Below are 11,669 nucleotides of genomic sequence, written 5' to 3'. Positions count from 1 at the left end.
GAGGGAGTCTCTTTCTCCTTTAATAGGCTAAAGCAAGAAGTTCTCACTGTATTTCAAGCCAAGACCCAGCTAGCAGAAGGTAGCTTTTCTGTCAGATAAAGCAAGGCAAAAGGATCAAGTACAGCAACTTCCTTGTAGTCTTTTGCTCCTGAGCACCTTTCTTCAACTCTTCTTTCTTCTTCTGGTGATAAGAAGGCAAAGCATGTTCTGCTCCTGTGAGCCCATGCTGCTTGTCCCTATAGTAACAGCAGGCACCTGTGATTCCTCTCCAAAGACATTTACACATGGAAATCAGTTGAATGGTGTGTTATGGAAGCATAAGCTGCAGTGGACATGATTTAGAATCAGTTATTTTTTTGTCCATCATGGCAAAATAAAACCAGCAATTTATTACTTTATAGAAATTCTCCTAAAGTAGTAGTTGCCCCCAAGCACTGTCAAATTTTTGTATCACAGGAGAACAAATGCAGCCAAAAGAACGTTTCCTCTAAAATGACTACTCCGAACTACACAAGCAGGCAGGCACAGGCAGCTCGCAATTTAATTAAGTATACATACACAGCACCACTTAGTGGTGCAAGCAGTCTCACCACCGATAGGAATGAGAAGTTTCAACACCAACCTTCCCACCCCCTCACCCGGTCATGAACTAGGTCTGGTCTGTCTGTCCTCACTTGCCAAATACCACTACAGTGCCTTTACTGTAACAAAGTACATCTGCCAAGCAAAAGAAGTCCAAGAGAGCTGAACCTCAAGGCCAGCAGAACCAAAGGCTGCTGAGCATCAAATAGATGCATCCACTTTGAAGAGCTTTCAGAATTCTACAGCACTCTACCACATGGTTTACGGTGACACAGCCTGAAGCAGTGTTTAAACAAACCATCCAGCTTAGTATCTGCCTGTACTGCAAAGAATAGCAATCTCTTGGCTCACAACTTGGGTTTTATATAGACCTGGGCCATAAACAAATGCAACAGATGTAGAAAAACTGAAGACTGACAGCAACTGGAATGTAACTATTATTTTTCCACTCCATCAACCAGTTATAAAACTAACTCATGCACTTACATAACAGAACACAGTAACTAACAAAAAGAAAGCCTTTTATTCTGAAGAAATTAGTGCGTCTTTACAAGAAAATCATGATTTCAACTTATAAAATCAGCATTATCATTAGCAATGCACCCTTCCTGAAGGCGAAATCCTTCTCTTTTATCAAATGTCAACTGCAAGAGTGTGTAAACAAAACAAACGACCCACACCAAAACCCACCCACACCCATACCCCAAAAGCTCTATTTAGATTACATATGTATATATAACATGTCTTCACAGATGACAACTGCATCAATTTATACTTCAGGTCCTTCTCCTCCAGGAACCAGCTATAAAAGAAGACGACAATTTTGTGTTAGTGCCATAGATTTGAGTTTTACAAACCCACATGTGACAGTTCTTGGTTTACATTTTAGCAGATGGAGACTTAATTTGTAGACCACAAAAGTGTTTTTTAGATTCAATATTATCTTCCTCTCCCAAGAGAGGAAGTCAGTTACTGCCACAGAAGCACATGCCAGAAAGAATCTCCAAAATACAAATAATCTTTAACAAAACACAAAGGAGTTCCTAGGTAACACACATTTTGGTTTTTGTCTTTGGTATTCACTTCAAGGAGATGATTCTGTCTAGAAACACTAGAGCTCATTTTTAAAAGGACAAAGAACATCCTTTCGTGAAGAATTTCTTCAATTGCTGATTCCTCCCCAGACTGCCACTATACTGGGAAGTTGGTTCCTCTTTCCAATTTCTATTGCTAAGCAGAGCCCAAAAGCTAATAAAGAGCCTCAACCCTTCTACAGGCAGCAGGGAGTAATTTTCCTGAGAAGAAAGTAAAGAACTGAACAACAGAAAAGAAATACAGAAGGAAAAACATGAATAAAGGAAAAAAGAAAAGGATAACCATTGCTTTTACTGAGATATTCTTAATAATTAGCTGAGCACTTCTAAAGACAAAAGAGCTTCACTGCTTTCGGGACCGAAGCAAGAAAAAGTCTAAAGCATATAATCTTCCTGACGTGCAAAGATGTGTCCACAAGAGAGACACAAGGTCTAATACAGAAACTTATCTACATCTCCCTGAAAATTTGCACTCTAAGAATCACCAGCTTCTGCTTCAAGGACAGTATACCACCAGCTTAACTGGATGGTAGTAAATTTACCCCATACAAGAAGAACATGCACTATCCTTTAAGGAGGCAGAACAATAACAAAAGCAGAAAAAGGCTTAGAATTGAAGTCAAGATGGCACTTGCTCAGACACACAGTGAGGAGGTGCAAGGTAGGTAAGACAGCAAAATGGAGATTATTCCTCATTCACAAAGAGCTGACTTTGACTCAAGTCAGTCTTCCTCTCCTCTTCCCACAAAATTAGGAATGCCCTTATGTAGGAAGTCCAGACTTTGTAGCCATCTATGTGGACAAGCAAAAAACTGCTCTGGGTACGCTTTTGTGGTATTTAGGAAGTTGCAAAATTCAGCCTAGGGATGCATAATCACAGTATTTAATTACTGTTTCAGTACTGATCTACATACCTCAGCAGATGATAAACTAAAAATCATAGTGCTTCTGATTTGGTATAATCCAACAGACCTTGGGATTTTTTCAGAGAACATAAAGGTACAGCTCTCTGGGCATCACATGGTATCATAACTGCCAAACAACTTGACAAGCTTGTAAGCATCCAAACTGCTGCAAACACATTTATACGTACAATAATGGATAAAGTGTAGATGCATTCCATCTACACACTTATGCAGGCAAGCACTCATGAGTTAAAAGCCACTGTATGAACCAGCCTACAGAGTGCTTAAAGCCAGTGACTCCCTTGCACACCTGAAGACCAAAAAACATTCACCAAAATAAAATTAGGGCCATGCCTTTTTTTTTTTTTTTTTAAACTGTAACATATACCAACTAAGACATTAAGATCACTTTTCCAGCATCATTCATACACATATATGCCCCAGAAGCTACTTGAAAGCACCTTATATAATTGAACTCTCTGGAAATATCAGCTTAAAGTAGTTGAACTCAATTACTGATCAATTTACAGGTACAGAAAATAAAGGCATGCAGCATTTTAACAACAATGACTTACCATTGTTATATTGTTTCCATTTAGCAAAATCTGGTCTAGCTTTGTGATTCTTCTGCCCTCAGGGGTAATCTCACTGAAGCAGCATTAGAAAAAGTCAGAAAGAACACATAACCAGGGACAACAATTCCAGTTTTGACTACAAAGCTGACATAAATCTCTACATTAAGATGACAGTTGTTGGAACTAACAAATAAATTAGCCACACTGCAGTGTAATCTTGATAAATTGACCACCTGGGTAAAGAAAGCTACCTGGCAACTAAAAAGTTCCATTGTACTCTTCTGCTCAGTACACATAAAGATACAGATTCACCCTCTAAATCTTGGCAATTTCTTAAATACCACCAATACTCAAAATAGGTTTCAAATAGCAACATGGCATGGCAAAGTAATAAATACTTATCCTTAAGTCTGCTAACTTTCTACTTTCTAAATCTTTGCCTAGACCTTAAGGAAATATAAAAGCAAACAAACTACTGGAAAGTTCAACACACAATCCATGCAAAGTTAAGGCTACAAAGTAGGAACCTGTTTACAAGCATAAATCATGCAGCAGCTACTCTGTGACATGGCTGTCCTGAATAGATCACCCTCTATAGTTAAAAGTCCAAGGTACAAACCATTCAGCTGGCAAGTATTCAAAAAATATAAAAACACTTTGCTTATAGATCTTACAAAATATTTTTCCTCAGGAAACCAAACATTAAATAGCAACAAGAGGCAGAAATAATACTTACAATTCTGTAACGTCTTCTAACACCATATCTGAAAATCCAGTTTCAAGGAAAATAAGGCCCCGAATTTTTAAATAAAAATATTTAAAGTTATTTCCATTTTACACTGAGCTGTGATTTTACCTGTAAAATAAAAAAAATCGGAATAATACAATGGATCCATACAAAAAGGTTCCATCCAGTGAACTCAAACCTCTCAAAAGCAATAACATAATTGAACTGGAGCATAAACTGGATGGCCTTAAACACTTCCATCAAAGGATACTGACAAAGTCATCAAATCCTAGAAGTGTTCCAACAATTTCTTTATCACTCTTCATCACAATATGAATGCGTGAACCTATACATTTGTCCACAAGTTCTGTAAATAAAAACAAAAATAAACGGAAAGACACAAGAGATTGTTTTATAGAACATTTTTCGAACACAAACCTTAACATTGTGGCAGCAAAAAAAGTAAATGCCACGGGCACAGGTAAAAAACACAAAAAGAAGGGGGAAAAAAAAAAAGAGGAAAAAATATTTAAAAAAAAAGTTTCTTCGCAGGCTTTACTGCTGCTAGTACCTCAACAAGTTTCTGCGGCCGCAGGAACACGCTCCCTTCACCGAGAACACCTCGGCGTCGACAGTGCGCAGCACATCACCGCGGCTCTGCCGAGCACCAACGCTCGTCCCCAGCCAGCCTTTGCTCCGCACCCAAACCTCGGCCCGGAGCCACCCCCCCGCTCGCTGCCCGTGCCGGAGACCGGGACGCCCCGGCGCCTCTCGCCACCGCGGGCAGGGACGGGGCCGCTGACCGGTCCGGCCGCGGCTCCCGAGCGGCGGGAGGCCCCGCGGCCTCACGCAGACGCCTGACTGACGAGCCGGGAGGGCCGCCCCGCGCCGCCCACACCCCCGGCCCCTCAGCCCCGGGCCGGCGAGAATTTTTCCCTCACCGGCCAAGAACGCCGGACGCTGCGGCCAGACCCGCGCACTTCACCCCGCCTGCGAAGGCGAAGGGCTTCGCCTCCCGCCGCCGAGCCGAAGCGGGAGCGCGGCCCGGCCTCTCCACGCCGGCCTTCCCCCGCCCCCATCCAGCCGCCACCGCCCTCCCTCGCCTCACGCCGCCTCCACACAGCACTGCACCCCCGGGCTGGCCGAGGAAACCCTCGCCTGACGGGAACCGCCGGGCGTCTTCCAACCCCGCCCACCCCACTCCAGCTTCCCGCCAAGCAGCGGGCAGCGGCGCTCGCGTCACCCAGAGGTACCCGCAAACGGACTCTCTTTTCCTTCCTTCCTTCCTTCCCTTCCGCCCGCCGCCCACAAGACGGAATCCTCCCCCCGAACACCAAGAGAGCGCGGAAGGGCCGCGGCAGGGCCGGTTACCGAGCGGCAGGAGCTGAGAGGGGTTGGTGGTCGCGTTAGCCGCCATGTTGGACCCAGACCTGACCAATCGCTGCTGCCACCGCCTCCCGCGAGGGCCAGCCCCGACGAGCGGATGGCAGAGTTGCCGCTCCCCCACTCTGGTGCCTCCTCCCGGTCCCTCCCCCGCCCCCGACCGTTTTCCTATAAAAGCCGGGAACGAGCGGGAGTCATGATATTTCGTGAGGTGGGTGTTGAACGTGCGGCTCGCGTTCCTGTCAGTCGCGCGTGTTGAACGCATCCCGGTAGAGTTTTAAAGGAAACCCCCTTTATTTCCCCTCCATTCTCCTCCAGCCGTCCGGCGCCGCCTTGGGCTGCGGCCGGTGCAACCGGTACCCGAACAGCCCGGCGGCCTCAGGGTGTCAATCTCCCCCTTCAAATAAGTCTTCTTTCCCTCGGGTGCGTCAGGTGGAAGGATTTTATGCACTGTACATCATAGCTGTTTTATGTGCTGATAGTTATGTTTTCCCCCAGATTTGCTTATCAATTCACAAGATGGCTGTTGTAAGAAGGATTTTTGAAGCCCTTTTGCCTGTGCACAATGGGCTTGGAGCCAAAAAACCACTGGCCATTCAAACAGGCTTTGCTTGCTTAATGCTACAGCATTAATTAAACCAGTGTTTCAACTTCCAGAGCCATTGCACGTTTTGTGACAGGGCAGATGCCAGAAGAATTGAGCCTGAATAAACTCCGTCCTTCGCCTAGGAAGGTGGCGCTGCCTCCAGAAGCACATGTGCCTTTTGAAGGATGAACAGCTGCTGGCATCATCTGATGCTCAGCTGCTGGCTCAGTTCTTAAATGTGGTTAGTTCCCAGGTAACACTGAATGCTTGGACTTTCTGTTCTTGAAGTTAAATGCAACCTTTGAAATGGGTGAGTGCTGCTGCCCCACTGGGCTCCAGGCAGGAGCACTTTGCCATGACCAGAGCAGAGAGATAGACTGCTGGACTTGACTCACTGCAAGGCTGCAGGGCTGGCGTGTCTCCTTGAGCAGAGGGTGTTTGAAGTGCCAGCTGGGGTAGTTACAATGACTGTGTGAGGCAGCACAGGCAGGATGCAGGAACAACCACAAAACCACGGATTAAATGCAAACAGTAAATTTATTTTTGTTACCTCACCAACCGGGGGATCCCTGAAGCAGCACCCAGGCACAGGCACATGAGCAGGGACACAGGGACTGCTGAGCTCAGCCCATGCTAGGGGATTGCTGACCCTGTTGTTTTCACCAGTTTATCAGGGATTTGTGCAGGCACAATATACCACTGTGCTTTGATCCTTCCCACAGCAGGACAGGAATCTCAAGCGTGTTCGATAGGGTGCCTCTTAAGTCTGTCACAGGCCTGTGTTACCTAAACACAGATGTTCTACTTGTCAAGCATGCAAGGATAAACAGCAATTAGTATAATATATGTATACTTCTGCACGCCAGCTGCAGGTCACTTGGGCATGTTTATAATCTTCCTCGCCAATCGTCCGTTATTATCCCACGTTCCACCCCCTCACTCAAGGGAGCACTTCTGCTGGGGCTGGCAAAGCTGGAGGTGTCCCTTTGGGCTTGCAGGGTGCAGGGCAGGGTAATGTGTAGAGGCATGTAATGAACACATATAGAAAAAGGAATAAACTTATCCCTACAATAGTGCTTTGAATCAAGTGTCCCACCCATCCTGTCAGGGAATTACACAGCTCAGCCAGCCAGACACCACCAGTAGATTGTTTCATTTGATGTGTTAAAATCTTGGAAACATTGAATGTCATCCTCTAGGCTGGCTGATTAATCAGTTACATTGAAGCAACACATGCCTTCAAGATGGGACAGTGTTTATGGTGTAGAAGGAGAGAGTCCACCGCCAGCTGATTTGGTAATGTTCCCGGGAATACAGCCATTACCTACTCGGAAAAAATAGCAATGAGGAACATTAATATCAAAAGCACTTAACATAGTATAATTCTGTAATACAGCTACTGGAGTTTGCAAGCCAATAAAACGTTGTCAAAAGATCTGCAGCTGATAATCGATACAATAGAGAAGGCAGATGAGTTAGTTACAGTAGAGGCCAACCAAATCCAAGTATTTACATATTGATCTTGTGGAAACGCATCCAGGGCATGTGCTTGTAGTACCAGACTACAAACCATGATGAGCCAGCCTGTGATAAGGGAGGAAAACAGGAGTGTCATCTCTTTCCAGTAATACATAAATAATGCTGTTGCTCCAGCTTCTTCAGCTACTATTACTCTGGGTTTGATAACTTGACGTGGGGTAATTGCCCACACAGATTGAAGAACTATGGCTTGTGCTTTTTCAGATTGCACTTCAATTCAATGTTGGATTTGCAACACCAATAACACTGTTCCAATGCTATGTATCTTCTCTAGATAAGGCACAGGTATTCATCGAAGATACTTGAAATACAAGAGCTCAAGACAAACCAGACAATTGTTTCATCCCTCCAGCTGGACACCACCAGAGCCTCTTGGACTCCCCTGGAGTGTCACCCAGGTTATTGGGGCCTGGAGGGGGCATTTTGTCATTCTGAGGATGACAAAACCAGTGGGGGGTGGCTGTCCTCAGCTACCAAATGGGTGAGTGAAGATGAAGCCAGACCCAAGCTGGCAGTGCACAGAGAATACCAACAAGTCATCAAAGAAGGTAGATGCCCCATCCCTGCAAACATTCAAGATGGAGAGACAGCTCTTTAAAAGAAGCCTTCAGTCCTGACAGGAAGTAGTTTTGGCAAGACCGGGCAATGAACAATTAAAAAAACCAATAAAACCCAATTTAAAATCCAAAACCCACTCTCCTCTCTTATTTGGCACTTTTGAGACTGCATGCGGACTCCCATGTCCTGTTCTGGTGTCCCCAGGACAGGAAAGACACTGACAAACACAGTGCGGGCCCAGTCCAGCGCCTTCAAGATGGTGAGGGGCCAGGGCACATGGCACACCAGGGCAGGCAGAGGAAACTGCCGCTGTGCAGCTGGGAGAAGAGAAGGTTCAGGGCTGGATCTGACTGCTGATCTTCCAGAACACTGCAAAGCAACTGCTTTCCTGACCCCATACCACATAGAAAACCATCCTGTTTTTCTCCCACATGCACTTCACTATTGCTAGTTTTGGTCTCCAGAACAGCAAAGGCCTTGGGTAAAAAAAAAAAAAAAAAAATAGAGAGAGCTTGATTTCCCCCAGCTTGCATCCCTACTTTCTTTGGTAGGATACAACCCACGGGCTCATCTCTCCTACCTGCTTCCCGAGTCTGCTTGCTCAAACAAGAAGTATGAGAGCATTCAAATGCAAGTGTTGTTTGCCAACATGCAGGGAAGCAGCATTCCACCTCTAGTTCATGAGACAGGTGAGAAAAAAGCTTCATCTCAATGGTAGGAATAAAACATGGAAGTGGAGCTTTGCCATGAAAACTGGTTCTACAAGAAAAAAATACCTCTGGGAGCTCCTGAGCTCCTCTGGGTTTAAGGTCTTTAACACCACAGCCAGCAGGGAGCAAGCCATGCTGTCAACTACTTTTTTACACCTTGGTTTCTAATCAACAGCACTGTTTGCTTTGCTCTCATGTGGAGCCATGGAGTGGACTGGCAGGTATCCAGCACAGGTTACTGGAGCCCAGGGCTTGCACCAAACCAAGGAACACAGGAAACTGACAGTGCTGGTGCACCTCAAGGACTTCATATCCAGTTTGCTCTGTACGTAAGTTAAAACAGTGGGGTGGTTTGGTATGTATGTTTTTTTGGTTTTGGTTTTTTTTTCATCTGCTACATCATCTCTCTCCCTCTTAGAGAAAAAAAAAAGCAAACTATTCCATCACTTACTCATGTATTTTCATGTCCTTCCAGTGCTCTCTTTTTTAACACTTGCCTAGCTGTATTGTGCTCACAGACAGAATATGAAACCCCATTCAGCACCATGGCAACAGGGGCTAGAACGAAATAGCACTCCTTCATTCACAGATGAGTTGCAGCTAAATTACTAACAGACCAAGAAGCAGCAAGGTGGAAAAAGGCAGTTGTGAATGTACACAGGCAGTAGGGCTGCTGCACTTGGGCAGCTGTTTCCATCCAGCAGCCCCTTTTCAGAGCAGAGTAGCCCCAAGTGAAAACTGCCCTTCTTCAAGGGTTTCAGGAGAGAAAGGGGACCCATTTGCTCACCATTATAATGCAATTTGCATTACTCAGCACTGAATTATTCTTACTGACTACAGCCTGCAGTGCATTTTCATTAACTAATGGCCCTAAAAGCAGCAGTGACCAATTTAGGATCTCATGGGAGGGTCTGAGTATGCATCTGTATTAGCTGCAAATTTTACCTAATTCCTATTTACTTCAGACACAATCAGGAGCAACTGACACAACCGGTCAGAATCGGGCAGTCTGGGTCAGGTTTTGAGACAGACAGGGCCCGACTCCTTCCAAATATGTCTTTAGTAAACATTGCAATTCACAGGGGCAGGCTACATTCAGCACAGGAGACTCGGGACATGCATACAGGAGGCACTAGAGCATGTTACTCCTCAGGGAAGAGCATCCAGGTCTGGCTTCAGAACTGAAAGCAACATGACTGTGGCAATCAAGGGACCACAAAAAGGCAGACCGTATGCACAAAAGTTTGTTCCTGAGCGCAAGTCAGTTCAGCCATTGTTGAAACTGGCCTAAAGACATAGCAGGAGCTGTGCTATGCCTTGTTAGCTTGCACCTCTCTGTCCTATGCTCCATCACACAGTACATGCTGGCGGCAGCATTTCTTCGCGTTTCTCGCTGAGCTGCCCAGAAAAAGGCATCATCAACATACAGTGGGAGACACAAGTATTGCCATGAGTCCTGAGCCACCAGCTGAACCCTAACCGCAATGGCTGATCACCACCCTGGAATCTGTCCGCCTTCAATTTCTCTAGTCCATCGTCAAAGATTGTTCTGTTGTTTGTCTTGACAACCACTGCATGAATGTACTGTGTGCTCAGTATTTCTTTAAGACTTCAATCCATTCCTGTCAGTGCTGTCTGGCTTTCTCCTGTACTTACCACTACACACATCTTGAAAAGGAGGTAATAGACTGTCCGTGTCACATCTGCAGCATGCATTAGGTTATGAGAAGGATTTTTGTGTTGGCTGTAGCCAACCTCCAGAGCTTCCACAGTAGACACCAGGGCAGAAATGGGGATCTGAGGAAAACAGCACAGAATTACAAACAAAATAATCACCTTTAGTGGCTAGCATTTGGGGGGGAGCATTTTGACCAGACGCCCCAAAGAGGAGTTCCTACTTCACAAATAATTAACACCTGTGCCTAGAGGTCACAAACCTCTCTCTGCTCCCCTCACAACCCATTGGAATATATCTCTGCTTTACAACTCTCAGTCAAGATTTTCTAAGGAAACAATTCTGACCAGTTACCTTCTTCAAACATATCTCATCAGACACAGGCAGTTCCTGAAATAGTACAGGAGCTAGAGATCTGCAAACCCTTTCCACAGTGGGGACCCCCAGGAAGTGGAAGTGTCAACAGCAGAAGGGACAGCAGAGTATGTGGGTGGGGATAATGGTCAAGATCCGAGCAACGTTTCTGCCACCCAAATTTAATCCTGTTCAAAGCTGGAGGCGAAGATATGCTGCATTTGTGTCTGCAAACCTCTGGAACAACCCAAGCTCTCCTTTTTTGCTTGCACGCTTGAGAGTCCTGTGACTCTCAGGAGAATGACACTATCACTCCCACATGACAGTACTTCCCAGGGAGAAGCCTATTTGGAACCCCACCTACTTTATGGTGCCCTACTGCAATTAAATGCACTACCCAAATAACATTTGGTCCTGCTTACTGCAAAAGGATTATTTTAACATTTTAGTGAAACTACAGCATCCACGAAGCCTTCAAATAGCACTAAAATTGCATTCTGAATGGCACAAAGGAGGATTAGAGGGAAGTTCAACAGAACCCGAGATGGAAGAAGAGACCCATCTTCTATCTACTGAACTTGAAACAGTTGACTGGATCATAGATGGTGAGAAGTTCACAGAAAATGAATTCTAGTGTGTGGTCCCCACTGGGGTCATTCACTGTGACTACAGCTAAGGGCCACTTGTCTACATGCTGCAAGAGTGGAGTGGAAAGACAGTCACTCTAGTGCCCTCGCAGGCTTTACTGCTGCTAGTACCTCAACAAGTTTCTGCGGCCGCAGGAACACGCTCCCTTCACCGAGAACACCTCGGCGTCGACAGTGCGCAGCACATCACCGCGGCTCTGCCGAGCACCAACGCTCGTCCCCAGCCAGCCTTTGCTCCGCACCCAAACCTCGGCCCGGAGCCACCCCCCCGCTCGCTGCCCGTGCCGGAGACCGGGACGCCCCGGCGCCTCTCGCCACCGCGGGCAGGGACCGG

The 11,669-nt window shown here is 45.9% G+C and overlaps 1 protein-coding gene and 1 long non-coding RNA gene across 3 annotated transcripts in view; both read right to left on the bottom strand.

Annotated features, from left to right (window-relative positions):
• Nucleotides 1-403: 403 nt before the first annotated feature.
• LSM5 (LSM5 homolog, U6 small nuclear RNA associated (S. cerevisiae)) lies at nucleotides 404-5,311 on the bottom strand. 2 transcript variants are annotated; one of them, XM_010567984.1, is made up of 5 exons: nucleotides 5,255-5,311; nucleotides 4,155-4,250; nucleotides 3,893-3,920; nucleotides 3,157-3,229; nucleotides 404-1,384 (listed from the first exon to the last, which is right to left on the bottom strand). In XM_010567984.1, the coding sequence occupies exons 1-5, from the start codon at nucleotides 5,298-5,300 to the stop codon at nucleotides 1,352-1,354; spliced, it is 276 nt and encodes a 91-aa protein (XP_010566286.1). In that variant the 5' UTR covers nucleotides 5,301-5,311; the 3' UTR covers nucleotides 404-1,351. The 2 variants fall into 2 exon arrangements, with proteins under 2 accessions (XP_010566286.1, XP_010566287.1); XM_010567985.1 differs by lacking the exon at nucleotides 5,255-5,311 and adding an exon at nucleotides 4,455-4,689.
• A 273-nt stretch (nucleotides 5,312-5,584) lies between these two features.
• LOC104832037 overlaps nucleotides 5,585-11,669 on the bottom strand; it is a 9,441-nt gene continuing 3,356 nt past the window's right edge. Inside the window, exons 3-4 of the long non-coding RNA XR_774376.1 lie at nucleotides 10,316-10,456; nucleotides 5,585-7,179 (exon numbers count right to left, since the gene is read on the bottom strand). This is a non-coding gene — a long non-coding RNA (uncharacterized LOC104832037). The remainder of the gene's footprint in view (nucleotides 7,180-10,315; nucleotides 10,457-11,669) is intronic.

This window comes from Haliaeetus leucocephalus, unplaced genomic scaffold, assembly GCF_000737465.1.
Source record: "Haliaeetus leucocephalus isolate CR32 unplaced genomic scaffold, Haliaeetus_leucocephalus-4.0 Scaffold234, whole genome shotgun sequence".
Lineage (NCBI taxonomy): Eukaryota > Metazoa > Chordata > Aves > Accipitriformes > Accipitridae > Haliaeetus > Haliaeetus leucocephalus.
The sequence above is the reverse complement of the archived record's forward strand: the minus strand, read 5'-3'. Positions and strand labels throughout refer to the sequence as shown.

Excerpts from the sequence above, each read along its gene's own strand:
- LSM5 (XM_010567984.1), bottom strand. The coding sequence starts at position 5,300 with ATGGCGGCTAACGCGACCACCAACCCCTCTCAGCTCCTGCCGCTCG. Across the intron at positions 4,251-5,254 it reads CTCTCAGCTCCTGCCGCTCG|AACTTGTGGACAAATGTATA; the intron begins GTAACCGGCCCT and ends TTTTATTTACAG. Across the intron at positions 3,921-4,154 it reads AGGATTTGATGACTTTGTCA|ATATGGTGTTAGAAGACGTT; the intron begins GTATCCTTTGAT and ends CTGGATTTTCAG.